This window comes from Saccopteryx bilineata, chromosome 4 (genome assembly GCF_036850765.1).
Source record: "Saccopteryx bilineata isolate mSacBil1 chromosome 4, mSacBil1_pri_phased_curated, whole genome shotgun sequence".
Lineage (NCBI taxonomy): Eukaryota > Metazoa > Chordata > Mammalia > Chiroptera > Emballonuridae > Saccopteryx > Saccopteryx bilineata.
Genome location: NC_089493.1, coordinates 57,071,980 through 57,092,098, shown reverse-complemented (window position 1 = coordinate 57,092,098; position 20,119 = coordinate 57,071,980). Strand labels below are relative to the sequence as shown.

At 43.5% G+C, this 20,119-nt stretch overlaps 1 protein-coding gene across 6 annotated transcripts in view; it reads left to right on the top strand.

The window, feature by feature from the left end:
* Positions 1–20,119, top strand: part of TLN2 (talin 2) — a 484,588-nt gene that overhangs the window by 338,571 nt on the left and 125,898 nt on the right. For all 6 annotated transcript variants that reach the window (XM_066274650.1, XM_066274649.1, XM_066274645.1 and 3 more), the window contains 7 exons: positions 1,093–1,206; positions 2,952–3,086; positions 4,834–4,962; positions 7,097–7,199; positions 15,761–15,969; positions 18,159–18,278; positions 19,301–19,498. In XM_066274650.1, the coding sequence (XP_066130747.1) occupies positions 1,093–1,206; positions 2,952–3,086; positions 4,834–4,962; positions 7,097–7,199; positions 15,761–15,969; positions 18,159–18,278; positions 19,301–19,498 (1,008 nt within the window). The remainder of the gene's footprint in view (positions 1–1,092; positions 1,207–2,951; positions 3,087–4,833; positions 4,963–7,096; positions 7,200–15,760; positions 15,970–18,158; positions 18,279–19,300; positions 19,499–20,119) is intronic.

The window sequence follows — 20,119 nt, the reverse complement described above, 5'->3', positions numbered from 1 at the left end:
GCCGAAAGGGAGTTTATTACTGTTACAGCCTCAATTCAGCAGCCAGCAGGGGTGGAAAAATGGTGTATCCCCCTCTCAGGGAGCACATGCTTCTCATGTCCAGGGAAAAAGTACAGCATGGACCCCTTCCTCCACCTTTTGTGGAGAGACTGAACATACTCGAGCCCTGGCTATCACTGTCAGGCGCTGAGAGCATTCCTGCTCATCGGGGAGAGGGACAAGCGGGCCAGCTGACTGGAGCCAGCAGTCCTGCAGAGGACCTGAGAAGAGGCTCATGGCAATGCTTTTTGTAATACTTGTCGGGGTGAGGTCCTGAAAAAGATGTGTCACCAGGGTGGGATGCACTTGGGACCTTCACCAGCAGTGATGGCCACTGTGGCGTGACCGTTGAGGGCCTGGTCGGTCAGGTGGGGCACGGGCACAGAGGGAAACTACAGGAGGACACAGGGTAAAAGGCGTCTCCCAGGTCACCGTGGGAGATGGCCTCCTGGAAGTGATCTCGCCTCAGGGCTCCTGCCCCTCCGTCCTCTACCCTGGGCAGTGGGTCTTCCAGCTTGGGAAATGAGAAAGGCTACTTAGAACAGGGGAAGAGGAGCCAGGACAATGTGGAAGCCAAAAGACAGAATGCATACCTGCAAAGTAAGAAATAGAAGTGCTGAAATATGCTACTACTTAAAGTGCTTCTCTCTCTTTCTTCTGATCATGGGACCATATGACTTGAGTTCATTCATCTGTAGATTGTATAGATGCTTTGATTCTAAGTTTTCAACCCCAGTGAGCCAGGGTAGTGTAAACTGGAATTGGGGACGTTCTTTTAAGGCCCCATTATGGAGACTCGTCTTGTGCAGAATGTATTGGGACCTTTGGGACTACAGAAGAGACAGAGCCTGTGTGGGAGAAGGGTCCCCAGAGCTTCTGTGTTGGGATTCAGTGTTGGTTAGGACCCAGCTGGCTGAAGGTGCTGTGTCCAAGGTCTGGGACAGGCATCCCCCAGGAGTGACAGCACATCCCCAAAACATTTATCATCTGGGTCGTTTTCCACCCTGTTTGGGAATTCACTGTGCTCAGTTTTAACTTTCCTGCTTCCTGTAGGCGGTGGCCGATCACATCCCTCAGCTGGTCCAGGGGGTGAGAGGGAGCCAGGCCCAAGCAGAAGACCTCAGTGCCCAGCTGGCTCTCATCATCTCCAGCCAGAACTTCCTACAGGTAACAGTAGCATCCCCCTTGGATGTACCCAAAGCCACCCCTCCCCCCTTCCACTGGACAGGGGGATGCCCTTTCTCCTTAAGGAGAGGAATTAAGGAATTCACAGCCAGAGCAAAGTCTCTGCAGTCCGCAGACCTTGAGGGCCTCCTCTTTAGGAGGCAGACTCAGCCTGGCAAAGCGAAGTGCTTACACGCAGGGAAATTGCCCCAGGAGATGGCACGTAATCCGTTTTCCTTGAGAGCATCCTCTTCATTTCTCTTCTATGAGAAAAAGCATGTAATAAGTTGCGGGTTTGATGAACAGCCTAGTCCTGGGTATTGCTTTAGGTTTTCTAGTTTCCAGAGTGAAATGCTATTTTTCATGGCCTGGGAGACAAGAAATGGTGAGCACATCTTCAAAGAAATGATGGTTTCTTATAACAATTGTAGAATGAATAAATAGTGTCATTCTTTGTGGGTGAGGGATAGATTTATTTTAGGGGAAATTAAGTCAAATGAGAATATTAAGTTGTGGGATAACTCCTCTTTTGCTTACTTCTTGTATTCAGGTCTCTCAGCACTTTCTGTCTACTTGGATTTCATAAACAGTTCGTGTGATTAGGCAGTTCTCTTCCTTGTCCCCATCTAGTTGAACCTGTAGGTTATAGCAGTGGTCCCCAACCTTTTTTGGGCCACGGGCCAGTTTAATGTCAGAAAATATTTTCACGGACTGGCCTTTAGGGTGGGAGGGATAAATGTTTCAGTGACCGAGACAAGCGTCAAGAGTGAGTCTTAGACGGATGTAACAGGGGGAATCTGGTAATTTTTTAAAAATAAAACATCGTTCAGACTTAAATATAAATAAAACGGAAATAATGTAAGTTATCTATTCTTTCTCTGCGGACCGGTACCAAATGGCCCATGGACCGGTACCAGTCCACGGCCCAGGGGTTGGGGACCACTGGGTTATAGGACCCGTTGTTATATCCAGTTGGTTAATTTTAAGTGTCATAGATCCCGCATGAAGAGATAGAAGATGAAAAGTTTGATGAATTTCCTCTATTTTAACTACATACACACGCATATGTATATATATATATTTTAACTGCAATTGTTTGTATATAGACTGTCTTTCATGTTCACAATTATATTATGAGCCTTTAAAATTTTGAATGGTATTCTATCATTTAAGTATAGTCAATTGTTCACCTATTTTCTTATTGAACATACAGGTTGTTTTCATTTATTTGCCATCATAAACAACCTGTGATAGGGTAAAAGTCTATGTGTGCTCAAGTGTTTTACCACTCCTAAATTATTTCCTTAGGCTAAATTAATAGAAATAGGATTGCATGCAGCTTATTTTTATCTTTTGGGACATTTTATTTGCTTTATTTTATCTTCCTGTAGTTTAAAAAATAATCTTTTGGCTATGTTTCAGACCTAGTTAAAGAGTTAGTCTAAGAAACACAAAGAATCATAATTAATAAGAAACTATTTGAAATCTGTTTTAAGTGAGCATTTCAAGCCACTATCTCAATTTTTCCCCTTCCCAATGACATGTCCTTTTATTTATTATTTTTAGAATATTCCTGGAATGTACTTTCCTAGAGATATGATTGGGGATGGGAATCCTCAGGGGGAATGTAAGTGGTTTTAATATTTCTGATTTTAGGTGAAAATTCTGGCTGATGTGGTAGCCTTGTTCTGTGGGTCAACCCTCTTACTGCCCAGGAGCTGTCTTACTTTCTCCTCATCTCTCTGCAGCCTGGAAGCAAGATGGTGTCCTCTGCCAAAGCCGCGGTGCCCACCGTGAGTGACCAGGCTGCAGCCATGCAGCTGAGCCAGTGTGCCAAAAATCTCGCCACCAGCTTGGCGGAGCTGCGCACCGCCTCACAGAAGGCAAGTGGACCCCTTGCAACAGCGGTTAGCTCGTTGGGGATAGAGCTTTTAATTCCTTACTGCTTCTGTAGCCTGGGTGCAACCCAGGGCCCAAGCACTGCTGGACATATGTACTTCTTGTCCATTTCATTTGCATGACCATAGAAGATGCCCTACGTGTAGGCTGGCATTTACCATTTTTAGCCACACTCTCCTAGACTTACTTTTCACCTTCTGGTCACAGATGACTCTTGTTAAACTATGTTAGGTTGTGCACTTCCCCTCCTCCTCCCACCCTGGGACAAGCAATGGTCTCTTTTTCAGACTCTTAGGGGAGATTGGTAGCCATCAGTTTCTTGGTGCCAAGCATATTGTGGGCCCAAGTGAGCATATCTTCCAGTTATCGTCTTCTGAACTTAACAACAAATTATTTTGGGAGCAAGTCTATTTGGAGGAGGGGCATTTTTATCAATATTATCTCTTCTGCCCTGAAAGTTTTTCACTCCTTAAATGGGAGAATTCACCTTAATAAGGTCCTCAATTGTACAGAATTAGGGATTAATGAGTTTCTGTCTCTGGAACTTATTAATTACCAGAAGGCCTCATTGCTTCACTGTTTGATGTGGCATTATCAGAATTCATGTTCTGGCATGAATTCATTTTTCCACTGTAACAATCCCTTTGTGGAAGCAGGCAGCTTCATCCATGGGCGAGGGGAGAGCAGGGTGGGAGCTGATTTGAATTCTTAACATGAACAGTTCACTACATCACCAAAGAAAAACACTCAGTGCTTTAGGTTATTGCAAATAATCAGTGCCTTGAGCTGTGTCTCTCAGAGACACCTGTACTGGGTATAGGAAGACACCGTGAGCTTTCAAATATATATTTACATAGTATAAGGATGCAGAATATCAGCTCTGGAATCAGACTACCTTTACTTAAATTCAAATCCTAGCCTTGCTGCTGACTAATTCTGTGACCTAAGCTAATTAATCTCTCTCTGCCCATTTCTTCACTGTGTAATACTGGCACATAGATATTAATCAATTAGTATTTATTGCTGCTCTTGTTAATAATACCTAAAAACAGAAAGAAATTAAGATTCACCAGCATTTAATACACTGATCCATAATTATACAGGAATATAATTTATTAACATCTGTGTATTGGGGTGGGGGTGATCAAAACATTTGGAGACCAATATTTTAAATGATCCAGGGGATGAAATTTTCTTAAAGCAAATTACTAAGGAAAGAAATCTTTCACCGTCTTAATGTGAAAGGATAATGGATTACAATCTAGAATTTATCAAGAGAATAACTATGGTTGGTTAAGACTTGGCCCCCGGGTCCTGGGGTCACTTCTTCCTTTCTTCCCTCGTTTGTGGACTCTGCATGTACTTCCCGAGCCTCTCCGTGCACACAGCCTGTGTGAGGCGCTCTGTCTCTAGAACCCAGACACAGTCAGTGAAGATCCTCTTACTGAGAGGCAAATATATCTCAGATAAAAATAGCTTCAAGCAGACTTTAAGTCTATCCATTTTGAGACCTACATAATTTATTACTTAAGGAAGTTAGGACTAAGGTTCTGACTGAGGATGATTTTTGCCCTCTTGGGAAATGCCATTTACTATCCTTTTATCCTATGGCTAGAGTTGGAGATTCATTGGGGGTATGTCCAGAATGGCAGGCACTTCATATGATATGTTGCAAAATACTGGGGACACTTTTTTCAAGCAGACTGTACACATATTCCCAACTCTTGACAGGCTCATGAAGCCTGTGGTCCCATGGAAATCGATTCAGCTCTGAGCACTGTGCAGACACTTAAGAATGAATTGCAGGATGCCAAGATGGCAGCCGTGGAGAGCCAGCTGAAACCACTTCCGGGGGAAACGGTAAGCGATGTTGGGTGGGGCTCTGCCTTTTGTTATAATCACGTTAGGCAGGCTTTTTGTTTTGGGGTGTTTTTTTTAGAAGTTGGGGTTTGTGTGCCTGAACATCAAACATTTTGAATGCAAAACTATAGACTAGCCACATTAGAACATTAAAATAGAGACTGCCCTGCCTGACGGGCCCCTGATGCTGGTTCCGTGTGTGCTTTCCTGGAGTTTGGCTGGGAATGAACTGGTGTCTATTACTATTCATCCCTCTTTCTCACAAATGAGACACATGCTAGCATTTGAGGCAGTGTTCTAATCCTGTGGCCTTTTTCTGAGATGCCAACAGAGCTGACAAGCTAGGTTTGGAACTAGGAGTTCTGGCTTCTAGATCCAACTTGTATCATCAACTAGCTATGGACAAGTCCCATCTCTCCTTTCAGGTATTTTGTCTAGGAATGGGTGGCAATGAGATTAGGAAGATAAGCACAGGAGATATTTCTAACAATCATGTTTAAAAAACAAACAAACAAACATAGCACAAAGCACTGGGAAGAGTACTCTTCATGTTGCAATACTTCCTGATGCTTATGTCAGAGTTATTTTGGCTAAAGTTTTACCACTTCTTCTCATTTATATGTAACTTCCTTTACACATTACTGAACATTGCTAATAAAATACCACTGTTTGTTAAGCACTGTATACACTCATATTTATAATTTCTTCTGACAGTAACCATAACGGGCAAGTTTTGTTTACTCCATGTTAACAGCTGAGAAAACAGGTATAGATGTTCTCACTATTTTGTTCAACGTTTACCCATCAGTTAGTGGCAGAACCAAGGTTTGAATCCAAATCCACAAGACTCCAAAAACCCAAGCTTTGATCACTCATGTTGAGAGTGATCTCTTAACTACTGCTATTCTTAGGATGAACTAAGGACCTTTAGAATATATGGGACTTCAGGAACACCTAATTTACCATAGGACAATGTCTGGTACATAAGAAGCACTCAGAAAATATTTGTTAAATCAGGGTACCCCTAATTGTAAAGACAAAGACACTCAAGCTCAGAGAGGTGAAGTCACTTAACTTAAAGTCACCCAGCTAATGATTAAGTCAGGCTTGACTCTGGAGCCAGCAGTTTTGCACTATAGTCTAAGTCTATACCTTTGCAAACATCCATACTCCAGGGAGACCAGGAGAGGCTTGCCTGACATGAATTCTCTCCCTTTATATAAAACTGGTCAGTTAGATTGCAAGAAACACTGTGTAAGTTTTAAAGAAATGCCCCTAAAGACTGTGTGTACTGTGTTATATTGTTGGTTATCATGGACCAGGCTTTACATTTTACCTGAAGGCACTGCCTCTCTTATAAAACATGCTGTGGGGTTTATAATGCATGGATTCTCTAATGCCTTGCCATACTCTCACAGTACGCCTAGAAATTCTCTTTCAAAATGTTGTCCTCATTTAGTAATCAAGTAATTACCCATACCGTAGGCCTTTACTGACTTTGTTTTCTGAATTATTTATTCAGTTTACAAAGCAAGATGACGTGCGCTTCATGGGAAGCAAGCACTTTGCCCATTTCCATAATCTCATTTACCACTCCAAACCTCTGTTTCTATTGCATTTCCTTCTGGTTAGAGCTCCTCAAAGTATTATGATCATATTGAACAATGTTAATGGTCCCACAGGCCAGGAAGGTGGTACAGCTGGATGGCTGCCCACTTCCTGCCAAGGCATAATTAATTCTCACTAAGGATTTGTTGCAGACTTTCTAAGTTAGTTCTAAAGGCATAATACTAATAGCTACCATTTGTGGAGTATATACATTAATTCTCTGCGAACCTTCTAAACTAGGTATTACAATCTCAAGAAACTGAGGCTTATACAGGCTCAGTCATTTATCCAGTCCCTCGTAGCTAGTGCTTGGGGGAAGGGAGCAGAGGGCAGGGCTATGAACCTAGATTTGTTCATTCTGAAGCTTGGGCTTTTTTCCCTCTATCACCACTCTTATTCCTGGCGCCATTGGTGTATTAGTTGGGAAAAAGCTAAGGCCCAAGGTTTAATCTGCATTATTTTTATGCTAAAACTTCAGTGGATTTTTTTCTTCTAAGTTCTCTTCCCCCCTTGACTATTCTTACAGCTGGAAAAATGTGCTCAGGACCTGGGAAGTACATCTAAAGCAGTGGGCTCCTCCATGGCACAGCTCCTGACCTGTGCTGCTCAAGGCAATGAGCACTACACAGGTGAGACTCCCGCCCTTTGTGATGCCATGTGGCCAGGTGCAGACCACTGGGGGTGGGAGTTCATTGATTTGACCGTGAAACTGACTTTTTTTTTTAAAGCAGTTCAGCACATAATTTTCAAGCACTTTCCACATGCTTGTTAGTAGGATTGATGCTCTGCATACAAAGACCTAATAAAATATGACTCCACTATTAGTGGGTCAACCCCTATTTGACTATAAGCATACAGTATTATAAAATTCTGGGACTATCTGTGTATGACACTTGAAATCCCAGCAAAGGGGTGGGGGGAGGAAATGGTCAAAGAGAGTAAGAGAGGAGATGAGAACAAATAAGATGTCAATGAAATTTTCAAGATAGGAGACAGATAAATAGTAACTCTAAAGGTCTGCTGAGAGAGGGTGGTGTGAGTACTGAGGACACCAGGTACCCTCAGCAGCACACTATAAGCAACAGATTGCGTAATTATCAACTCTAGGAAAAACACCAGGTTATATAAGAAATGAATTGTTACCATAGTAGGAAGCAGACCTAGTAGGACATCAATAGCTACCTGAAATGAAACCATCAAGAAGTTGCAGTATAAGCCTATTGCTTAAAAATATGAGATTCATCCAAAGCATAAAGAACTGAGTGGCTCTAGAAATCAAGTGAGCAGGAGTGAGTGAGGATTGTGCTTTTGCTACTATGCAGTGGTACACCTTGATTTTTTTGGTTGTTTGAAATATACATTACTATTGAAGTATTATATACATCCAGAAGAGAACATACATTCTAGATGTATACCTTGAGTTATCACAAATATAACGCACCCACAAAACCACCACCAAGATTAAGTAATAGAACATTTTCAGCATCTCAGTGGAACTGCTGGGTCATGGGCTGTGCAGCTGCTCAGCTGTGCTCCTTCCAGCAATCATGGAAGGTCCGGTTCTAGATCCTCGTCAGCACTTGTATTGTCAGTGATCGCCATTCTGTTCCCTGTGGAGTTGTATCCCATTGTGGTTTGACTTTGCATTTCCCTGATGAATCGTGCAATGGAGGACCTTCTCATACGTTAACTGGCCACTTGGATATCTTCTTTTGTGAAGTGCCTATTCATGTCATTTGTTTATTTTTTTTAATTTGAGTTTTCTGTTCTTATTCTTTATGGATTATGTATATTTCTTGTATCTTGTGGCTTACCTTTTTATTCTCTTAAAGGTGGTTTTTGATGAACAAAATTTTAATTTTAATATAGTCTGATTTACACTTCTTCTCCTTTATGGTTAGCACTTTTTGTGTCCTATTTTAAAATTTTGCCTCTCCGAAGATCATGAAGATATTTTCCTCTGTTGCATTCTAGAAATTTTGTTTTACTTTTCACATTTAGAATTATAGTCAGCCTGAAATTGAGTTTTATATATGTGCAAACAGAGTCCTAGTTTAGTTTTTTTTCACATGGACATGATTTGAGCCAGCACCACGTTTTGAAATGACCATTGTTTTTCACACTAGTCTTTAGTGCCACTTTATTGTAAATTAAATGAACATGTGTATGTGCAAATTGGTGTCTGACCTTTTGACTCTTTTCCTTTGCTCTCGTTGCCTTTTCTTACCTCTGTACCACACTTACCTAATTACTGCAGTTTTATATACACCAAGAATTAATACCTGGTAATGTAAGTCCTTCAACACTGCTGTTCTTCCTCAAGTTAGTGTTGACTGTTCTCGGCCCTTCGCAATTCCACATAAATTCTAGAATCCAGCCTGTCGAATCCTACCCACCACCCCACAACAAATACCCTATTGTTTTTTAATGGAGGTTACATGAATTAACTTTGAGGTAATTGACATCTCTATATTATTGACGTTTTATCAGTCTTCTCATCTGCGAATAAGTTATGTACCTCCATTGATTTAGGTTTTCCTTTCTCTCAGTACTGTTTTCTGCATAGAAGCTTTTGTTTTTGTTGTAGTGTTCATTGTATACATCATTCCCATCCTTTTACTTTCAACTTTTCCGTATACTTGTACTTACTCTGTATCCTGTACCATGCAGTTCATTCTTTAGTGGAGGGAGGAGTTATTTGTTGGTGTGACAATCCTTTCCTTTCAATTGGGATATTTGGTCTATTTTACATATAATGTAATTACTGATAATATTGGAGTTTGACTCAGTCATCTTACTATTTCTTTTCTTTATGTCCTACCTGTTCTAGTTCCTTCTTCTCTCCTTTCTTACCTTCTTTCAGATTTTTGTGTATTTTTTTAAATTTAGTTTCTCTCTTTTGGATTAGCTTGTTAATTACACCTCTGTTGCCTATTTTTTAATAATTTTTTTAAGTCGAATATAAATTACGATGTTTGTCTCTTCCTGGACAGTGCAAGAATCTTGGGACACTTTAACGTTATTGACAGTTTTTTCAGCCCCTTCATTGCTGTGTGTTTTAATTCTACATACATTTTAACCTCCGTTCAGTGTCAGTGTCACTCCCTCATTTACCCTGCACTGCTCTTCATTCTTCCTGCATTTTAGTGTGCTTCCACCTGGGAGTATGTTTCTTCTGCATGAAGACCTCCCCCCCCCCTTAACTATTTCCTTTAGTGTGAGTCTACTGTGACCAGTGCCTTCGGTTTCTGTTTTTCTAAAAATTTTTCTTTATTTTTGGTGGATAATTTCACTTATTATAAAATTTTAGGTTGGCAGTTATTTTCTTCCAGCCTTTGAAGATGCTATTCCATTGTCTTCTGGCTTCCTTTATTTCTGTTGTGAAGTCAGCTGTCAGTTTACTCTACTAAAGGTAATGTGATTTTACTTTTCCCCTCTACTTGCTTTTTTAATTTCCTTAGCCTTTTGTTTCCGAGCAAAGTTCCTAGAGGTGTGTTCTTGCTTATCTATCCTACTTTGGGCTGTAGTTCTCCTTTAAAATGGGATTTGTTGTGTTACCAAAGTTGTTTTGGGAAACTTTTGACCATTATATCTTTTAACTATTGCTTCTGCCATGGTTTTTTTCTCTTCCTCTTTGCAGACTTCAGTTACCGCGTGTTAGTCATGTTCGCTGTTTCATGCGTCTCCTGTGTTCTTATCTATATTTGCCACAACTTTTCATCTTCCTTTTGAATCATCTGCAGCTCATGATTCCTCTCCACAGTTGTGTCTGCTCTGCTTTCATCCCCTTCTGTGGAGTTTTTCATTTAAAATTTTATGGTTTTCGGTATTATAATAGCCATTGGATTGTTTTCTTGTCGTTTTCATTTCTTTGCTGGAATTCTCTATCTTATCATACAATTTTTTCAACATATTTATTGCAATTATTTAATATCCATGACCAATAACTCTAATATCATAATCGTATATGGGCTTATTTGTATTATGTGTGTTTTTTGCTCCTTTTTGTTTTTAACTATTGGTCTTATCTCCTGGTGTTTCTTACATTATTTATTTAATGCCAATCATTGATATTTCTATTGCAGGCATAATTTGGGGCTCCTACTTGTGTTTTCTTCCCTATGAGGATTTTCTTTACTTCTAGCAGGTGGTTAGGATGGGGACAGCTCACCGTAATATTAGCAGGGACTGAACTGATTGGAAATTGTGAGGTCTGATTCTAGTTTACCTTTATGGTGTAGTCCTTTCTGCCTCCCATCCAAACATCTGTGATGTTCACTAGGACCATGCTATTTCCTAGGCTCAGAACTATGCTTTTTTTTTTTTTATCATCCCAGACACATGAGATTTTAGAAAGCTCTGCTCAGCTTCTCAGCTTCTGGGCAACAGTTTACTAATTAAAAATGCCTTGAGGGGAAATGCAGCATGTACTCACTTCTCTGTGTTTTCTCACCTTACCAAGTAAAGTGCCTTCAAATAGATATTTTTGTATATATTTTTTCAGTGTTTCTAGTGTTTTTCTGAGAGAAGGTTCATCTGAAATAAGTTATTCTGCCATTACTAGAAGCAATATTCGTTTAATTTTTTTTTAAAGCCTATGTGTATTTATTACTTTGAAAATAAGAGCACACTAAGAGTTATGGCATAGTATAATGTACCTGCAATAAAGAAGATGTCCAGTTCTGTTAATGGAAGGGTAAGGGAAACTTTCAGGGTGGAATGACCACCTGGTCAGGGTTTTAAGGATTGTTTAGGATTCTTAGCATTCAAGGAGAAGGAAATGTGTATATAAATTCTCAAAAGCATAGGGCATACGAGAGGTATAAGTTTCACGAATTTCTAAATATTCCTGAGAATGTGCCAGTTTTTGTGTAGATGGTGAAATATAAGTTTAATGGGTCAAAGACTGCTTTACAAGTTACATCATCTGATACTGACAACATCCAGGATGACAGACTGTCTAGTTGGTGTCTGAAAAACCACTTAAAAGTAGCACCATTTCATTCTGGCAGAAATGGAATAGGTGGTTTTAGAAGTGGGAACAGCATATACGAAGTCCCCAAGGTGAGAGAAAGGAAGGCTGACCAAATGACCTGAAAAAGATTCGAGCAAAAGGCAAGGAGGTGGAGAGTAAGAAGATAAGGCTGGAGACGAAGACTGGGGTCAGATCCTAACGGGCCTCCTAAGCCAACTGAAGTAATTTGAAACGTAGCCTAAGACCATGTGAAAATATTGAAGAGTTTTCACCCATGGATACAGTTTAGATCGCCCTTTATATAGGTTGCCCTTCCTCTCCTGTGCAAATAAGTTAGAGGGAAACAAAATTGGAATCGGGGAGACCAGTGAGATGTTGCAATGTGGATGTTGCAATCATCCACATAAGAGATGGTAGTAGAGATAAAGAAAGGGATGGATTAAAGAGAGAAAGACCTGACCACTGGTGACTGGTTCAGGGATGTAAGGAGAGTAGCATGGACAGCGCTAGTGTCTGGCCTGATCGTGGAATGGAGAGATGTAAGAATCCTTGTGATAGAAGTGAAGGACCATTAGCGGGTATGCTGGATCCCAGGCTCACCTTTAAATGCATGCGGTTTGAAGTGCCTGCAGGAGAGCCAAGTGGAAGTGCCCATGAGGTAGCTAGGTGTTTGCCTCTGGAACTCAGAAGAGAAGTCTGGGCTAGAGGTAAATACTTGTAAATGTTTAATAAGAGGATAATGATCGAAACCAAGGAGATAGGTAAGTTTTCCCAGGGGGAGTGACAAAAGTTTATCAGCTGTAATCCTGAAGAACTCAAATATATTTAGGAAGGCTGGGGCATAGAAATCTTCATAAGAAATGAGAACATGTAGCCTTGGAGAGAGCAAGGAAGCCAGGAGAGAGGGATGCCTAGAGCCAGAGACGTAGTTGTGGCTCAGAAATTCATCTAAGAGGGACTTAAGCAATATCCATTGGCTCTAGGAAAACCAGGGTCACTGCTCTCCCTGTTGAAGGAAGTTTCAAAGAGCTGAAGAACGGAATGGAAGCAAAAATAGAGCACAAGTGGACAGCTTCTACTGGGGTCTCAGTTTCCTTGTCCATGATTAAGGCATGTGGGTTAGACAGAAATTACATCAGCTGCCACTGGACTGGATTCTAATGCAGATGTGTGCCTGTTTGGCCAGTGCCATATTCAAAGTACATTTCTGCTGAGCTGCATACAATTACATAGACAGAAGCTTTTCCTATCCTTTGACACAGATTAAAAATATGTCATACTTGGTTTTAACCTTGTAAGTTTGCTATGTGGTCTAATGCTGTCTCCACATGAATTCCAATCAAGATGTAACTGTGAAGCATTTGACTATATTTCATATCACTGATGTGGCCTTTTAAGACTCTGCTCCTGAATATAATTTAAGATCCAGAAGGCAAGAATACTGGGAAAGTGATCTGTGCCTTCAAAGGATTGTGGTTTTGGAACAGTGGTCTGCTTTAGTTTCACCCTGGCTGCTCTGGCATTGTGATGCACACCTAGGACCGTGGGAACGGTTTCATCTGGAGGGTGGTGTTTGCTGGGAGACTTGACTCTGATGATTCTCGTCATTACCAATGAGAACGCCGCTGTGAATTCAGCCATGTATGGCCTTAGGTGTTCACTGGGCTCCCCAGCCTCTGGTGGCCTTGTTCTTCCCTTGGATGGTATGGCTTCCTCTTTTTGGGAAACCCGATTCCCCTGATGTGTCCTGAGATTTCATAGTGAATCCTTGGCAGAAAACACATGGATGGACAAGTATCAGCTTTTGGAACTCAATTCTTCTGGTTTCTACCTTTTCAAAAAATTGTCTGAGTCTGTAAAAGATTTTCTAGTAAATGACTTTTGCACAAACCTCACTTATCTTATTGCATATGATAAATGTTTTATTCTTCCAAAGTCATACACAGCTCAAATGGAAATGGATTCAGGAGGTCATTGATAAATAGGAAGGGAATAGGAGAGGTCTACAAAGCACAGGTGTCAGTTTTCAATGGTTAGAGCTGTGATCCCAGCCTCCCCTGAAACTTGTGGGAAACTGAGGCCCAGAGGAAAAAAGCAGCCATCTAGGCCACCAGCTAATGAGCAGCAGAGCCAGAGCTCAATGAGGCCTTCACCACACCTGCTCTTCCGGGCAAGGACCTCCTTCTGCCGCGTGCCAGAAGCTCACCCATAAAGCGGGAGGACTGCTTTGCTCAGCTTGTGTCTCTCCTTTGCCTTAGGTTTATTATCTTTGGGTTTTCTCCTCTGGGCTTCTCCTCTGCCCCCCAAAACACTGTGTTTGCAATCTTTGATTCCATGTGCTGCATTCCAAAGTGCCATGTGGGAAGCAGTAGACTGGCAGTTTTGTAATTTGCCTTGATTCGATTGTAGAGTTATATCCCAGCTGGGTGGCTTACTAAATATTTACAGATGAGCAAGTCTGCAGTGCTGCAGAATTGTCCTGTCTCATGGCTCTGGGGGTCTTTATTGCATCCCAGCACCTCAGCCTCAGTAGATGACCACCTGCTGCATCTGTGTGGATGCAGCTGGAGCAATGGCTGTTGAAGGCCACACTCGCAGCCCCCAGGGACCATCCAGCTAACGCCTTTAGAAAATAGTCATCTCGAAGGTTAGTGAGAGCAAGAAATTGAGTTATGTATTTCTTTCATGCAGATGTTATATGTTTTAACAAGATCCCTCATAGTTCTCTATCGCACACTGGGCAGCGAGTCCAACGCAGAAGTTAGACTCTGGTCTGCCTCTAACTGTGTTGGTGAACAAGCGCTGGACCTCGTCTGTGGCACTGTTCAATGAGAGGCGCTCTAAGGCGGGCTGTTCTGCAGTTCTCAGGACTCTCAGATTGATTCCTATAGTACATGCTCTGACGTTTCCTCTTGGCATCCTGTCCTTGGGTGTGCTGAGTGCCAGGTGTTGTGTGTGAAGGCTCGTGTTCATTGCACAGGAGGTGATGCTAGAGTTTTTAAGGGTCAGTTTATACTCATAGTTAATCACCAAATCCCATCATCTTTAGAAGTGAATTTAAGGATGAACAGGCACTTCCCCAAAGAGGAGATCCCAGTGGCCATTAAGTGAAAAAGCGCTCAACATCATTACTCACTATTGATATAAAAATTAAACCTCAGTGAGATACACCTGCACACCCACCAGAACAGCTAAAATAAAAAAATCTGACAATAACATGTTTGGGCTAGGATGCAGAGCACCTGGAACTCTCATACGTTGCTGATGGAGTGCATTATGGTAAAACCATTCTGAGAAAAGCTTTGTTAGTACCTCTAAAGCTAAATATAGATTCAGTCCATGGGACAGCAGTTGTGCTCCTACATTTATATTTAAAAGAAACGATTCCATATGTCAACCTGAATGCATGTACAAGAATTTTCTCAGTAGCTTTATTTATAATAGCTCAGACAGGAAACCATCCAAATGTCCATCAAGAGAAGAATGCATAAACAAATGTTCATGTGTTCACATAATGGAGGACTACACACCAAGAAAAAGGAAATGATCTGCCCTGGGTAACAACATGGGTGAATCTGAGAGCTTTATAGTCGGAAAAAGAAACCAGACATAAAAGAATATGTACTGTGTGGTGCCATCCACACGGCGTTTAAGAACAAGTTAGACGCGTCCAAGGTGATGGGAGCTAGGATAGCAATGACGTCCTGTGTGAGAGGATATTGGCTGGGAAAAGGCACGAGTACTCTGTGGAAGTGTTCTGTGTCTCCATCTGGATGATACACATACGTAGATGCACATACATGTCAAAATTTGCTGAGCTACCTGCAGAGACTTGTTCACTTACCATGTATACGTTTATGCCCTGATACAAACAATTGTGAATAAAAGTGAGTTTGAGTGATTCATCTGTGTGTGTGGTGCACTTGGTGTTTTAGGCCAGGGACAGGTGGGGCAGTGGGAGTGAGGGGAACTAAGGGAAATAGTTTTGAGTGTGGCGTTTGTGATAATATCTCTATTGCGTTGGCCCAGAGCCAGTGATGTGAGCAACATCTCAGAAAAACACAGCAATTCAAATGATATAATAAGTAATTTGGAGCTCGGCTATGCCAGAACCCTGTCAGAGGGTGCTCTTCTTTCTGGAGGCTCTGGTCTAGAGGTTGACTCCCTAGGATGACTTTAGACAGAATCTAACAGTCCAGTGGCTTTTATCCACAGGGGTGGCTGCCAGAGAGACGGCTCAAGCTCTGAAAACGCTGGCCCAGGCTGCCCGTGGAGTGGCCGCATCGACAAGTGACCCTGCCGCCGTGCACGCCATGCTGGATTCCGCTCGCGACGTGATGGAGGGCTCCGCCATGCTCATCCAGGAAGCCAAGCAGGCCCTGATTGCACCTGGAGATGCGGAGAGTCAGCAGAGGCTGGCCCAGGTGAGGCCCGGCGCTGGCCACTGCGGTCATCGCTAAAGTGCACGTTGGCAGGCTCTCTCCTGGGCACCTTTCTTCTGGCTGGGAACACTTACTCACTGGGGGCTTTCAGAACCTTCAAAGGTGCCATAGCAATGCTGGCCATACGTACGTAATACCTACTTTTGTAAGTCTTGCCTAGTAGTGCACATAATGTGTCAACAATGAGTATCGGGGACTTTGTTGAAATCTGTCCTTGACATTGTAGGAGCTAGGACACATGTCTGTTTTGGTCCTGTGCATGCTTAAATACACTCTTCTTCCTAGCCTGGGCGGTAAGGTAAGTATACTTAGTCTAGCCACTCAGAGTTTTAATCACTGACTTTATTGCCTCTGAGGATGAGTCTTCAACTACCTAACAAAACTATTTGGCTAGAGAACATCTAGGCAAAGTTCTGGTTGGGAAGCTATGAAGAAGATGCTTTAGATTAGTGTTTTTCAACTGCCAGTTTGTGGACCAGTTTGCCGAAATTTCGTGCAAGTCTGCAGAAGAGTTAACCACCTTGATTGTATAGAGATTATCGACCCAATGACCTTACCTAAATTTGCTTATGTTCAGGGTGGTTTCTGCCCTAGTGTCCCCCCGCCCCAAGACTCCTATTTTCACCAGTCCCCAAATGTAAAGAGGTTGAAGACCACTGCTTTAAAATAAAGGGAATGACGTAACCTATTTTTTAAGACCTTACCCTTTAATCAAGGATACCAAACAGTAAGAACGGGAGCCCTCACCTGTGCCTAAAAGGCATCCTGTGGGCACCTTCAGATTGGTCTGGAAGTGCTCAGGGAGTTCTGCCGGCCCTTGGGTACTGAGTTTTGGGGGCGATGGTCCAGAGGGTCGCTGAGCAGAAATCAGCCACAGGCCCAGCTCACTGTGATCCAGAGAACTCAAGGTCTGCTTCCACCTCAGTGATCTCTGCGGGGCTGTCAACAGGGAGCTATTTCTGTGTCTCCTGTGCCTCTTCTGTCTCTTCTGCATCTCTATTAGATAGCTTTGTTTTAGAACCTGACATGATAATGGTGAGTTCTGAGTTTGAATCACAGAGTCATGACTCAGCCTGGCTTTGGGGAAAAGGTGGGCTGTACTGTTTCAGCGTGTCAGATCCTTTGCTAGGACAGGGTGTTAACCGCAGTGAGAGGCCAAGAGGAGGTGACTTAATAGTCAACAGTGTCAGGTAGAGGCTGGTGGGTAATTTCTCCGTCTTTTACTTAGCTCTGCATAATGTCACTGCTCATTCCCAACACGTGTACACATATGTTTGCATGGAAAGTCACTTTCTCTTTGTGTGCATGCGTGTGTGTCTGTGTGTGTGTGTGTGTGTCTGTGTGATAGAGACAGAGAGAGGGACAGGCAAGAAAGGAGAGAGATGAGATTCTTTGCTGTGGCACCTTAGTTGTTCATTGATTGCTTTCTCATATGTGCCTTGACCTGAGGGGGCTAAAGCAGAATGAGTGAGCCCTTGCTCAAGCCAGTGACCTTGGGCTTCAAGTCAGCGACCTTTGGGCTCAAGCCAGCGACCATGAGGTCATGTCTATGATCCCACGCTTAAGCCAGTGACCCCACGCTCATGCTGGTGAGCCTGCACTCAACCGGATGAGCCCGTGCTCAAACTGTTGACCTCGAGGGTTTTTTGTTTGTTTGTTTGTTTTTTTGTACTTTTCTGAAGCTGGAAACGGGGAGAGACTGTCAGACAGACTCCCGCATGCGCCCGACCGGGATCCACCCGGCACGCCCACCAGGGGCAACGCTCTGCCCACCAGGGGGCGATGCTCTGCCCCTCCAGGGCGTCACTCTGCCGCGACCAGAGCCACTCTAGCGCCTGGGGCAGAGGCCAAGGAGCCATCCCCAGCGCCCGGGCCATCTTTGTTCCAATGGATCCTCGTTGCGGGAGGGGAAGAGAGAGACAGAGAGGAAGGAGGGGGGGGGGGTGGAGAAGCAAATGGGCGCTTCTCCTATGTGCCCTGGCCGGGAATCGAACCCGGGTCCCCCACACACCAGGCCGACGCTCTACCACTGAGCCAACCGGCCAGGGCCGACCTCGGGGTTTTGAACCTGGGTCCTTTGTGTCTCAGTCCGACACTCTATCCACTGTGCCACTGCCTGGTCAGGTGGAGAGCCACTTTCTTATGGAGCTTTTCTCCTTCCATGTATTCAGGTGGCCAAAGCCGTCTCGCACTCACTGAATAACTGCGTGAATTGCCTCCCCGGGCAGAAGGATGTGGATGTGGCCTTGAAGAGCATCGGGGAGTCCAGCAAGAAGCTGCTCGTGGACTCGGTGAGAGGCTTGGGGTTGGGAAGGGGGGTGGGGAACTGGGCTCCTCTCAGGTCCAAGTGGAATGTCCCCCCTTCCGTGGGATCTCCGAGTACCAGCCTGACCTTTAGGAGTCCTGTTCTTCCTACCAATCTGTCTTTTCCTTGTTTAGCTTTCTGATCAGCGAAGTTTCCAGGTAGAGCTTTTAAAGTTCACTTTTCCTTTGAGCCCATGTTGCTGTTTGCTCTTGGATCGTCTGGTGAGATAGGAAAGGAGGGAATTTGTGATCATCTGACTTCTTATCAGGTCATCTCGGATAGTGCCAGTCAGGCAAAGGAGGGACATGTGTCCAAGACTCATTAAAAGAACATAATCTGAGGAATTTTACCTGGGAACTGTCCTCTTCCCTGTGTTGTGAGCCCCCTTCAAGGAGGCTTGTGCCTGTTTATCTTGTTTCTTTTCTGTCTGATGCCTGGTATGTGCAGGCTGTGCAAGCAATGCATGTGGTATGATTACCAAAGTCTAGCCTAACTCTATGGAACTTTTCATGTACAGTTATAGTTCTGCTAGTGACAATTCTGTCCTGTAGAAAAGTTATATGACTGGCAAAGACCACTGACAAAAGTTGATGGTTATTAGTTTGGAAGGCTAGGATTTGAAGATTAATAACATAAGCTTTTTAATGCTAGAGAGCTAAAACTTTGAGAGCTTCCATCTAAGAGATGATGTTGAGTTATGGTTCAGAGAGCACCCTGTAATCAGATTGCCCAGATGTGTATCCTAGCTGTGCCACTGCAGAGGCCATGGCCCCTGAGATAACTGTTTTTTACCATTTGTAGCTCCACAGTGTCTAGCCCTGAATAGGCATTCAGTAAGTCTGAGTGAATGAATGTATGTATGTTACATGCGCTCAGACCACACAGAGCCTTTGGTTTGGATGACTTAGAAACACATCCCTGGAGACTCTTCCCTCCTCCACAATACCTTCCTCTGTCCCTCTCCTGCAAAGTAAACTTCTCACAGGCTGTGCCTTTTATTTCCCGTAGTTACCTCCAAGCACAAAGCCATTCCAGGAAGCCCAGAGCGAACTGAACCAAGCAGCAGCCGACCTGAACCAGTCGGCTGGGGAAGTGGTCCATGCCACCCGCGGCCAGAGCGGAGAGCTGGCCGCAGCCTCCGGAAAGTTCAGTGACGATTTCGATGAATTCCTCGATGCTGGCATTGAGATGGCGGGCCAAGCTCAGGTGGGTGTGAGGGGGGCTCTCTGGAAGTGCCCCTCGCCTCTCTTCTCTGACAGGCAGTCCTGCCTTGAGGCCAACTGGGCAACCAGGAACAGGGAGCCTGTACACAGGCCACCCTGTTGCGTTCTCTCTGCTGCTTAGGAAGCTCCGTGATCTCACAGGAAAGGCATTCCCGAAGGTGCTGTCAGCGTCTGTGTGAAGTGATTCTTGGAGATGGCTTACTTTCCCCGTGGTCCTCCAGCACAGTCCATCGTTTTACTTACAGTTGTCTGGAGGGAGGGTGGTCAGAGCAGGAAAAATGTTTCTCTGAGATCGGGATGGTGCTGCTTCCTGTGTTTTAAATGTGGTATAATAATACAGTAAAAAATCAAGGGTTGGAGGTTCAGCAGGCCCATCTCAATGGACTGTATCTGATACTGAGTCAGAGAATGAAAGATTACCTTCAGATGAGCGGATAAACTCCTTGTTTAGAACAAGGGACCATGACCTGTCTGGTGTCAGCTTGTCGAGATGTTTTTTTCCTGAGCTCCTTTGAACTCCCTAAAAGAGTTACTCAGGGTATTTCTTGCTGTGTTATCTGCAAAGAGCTGCTTCTCAGATGGCACACCAGGTGAGAAATGTGTC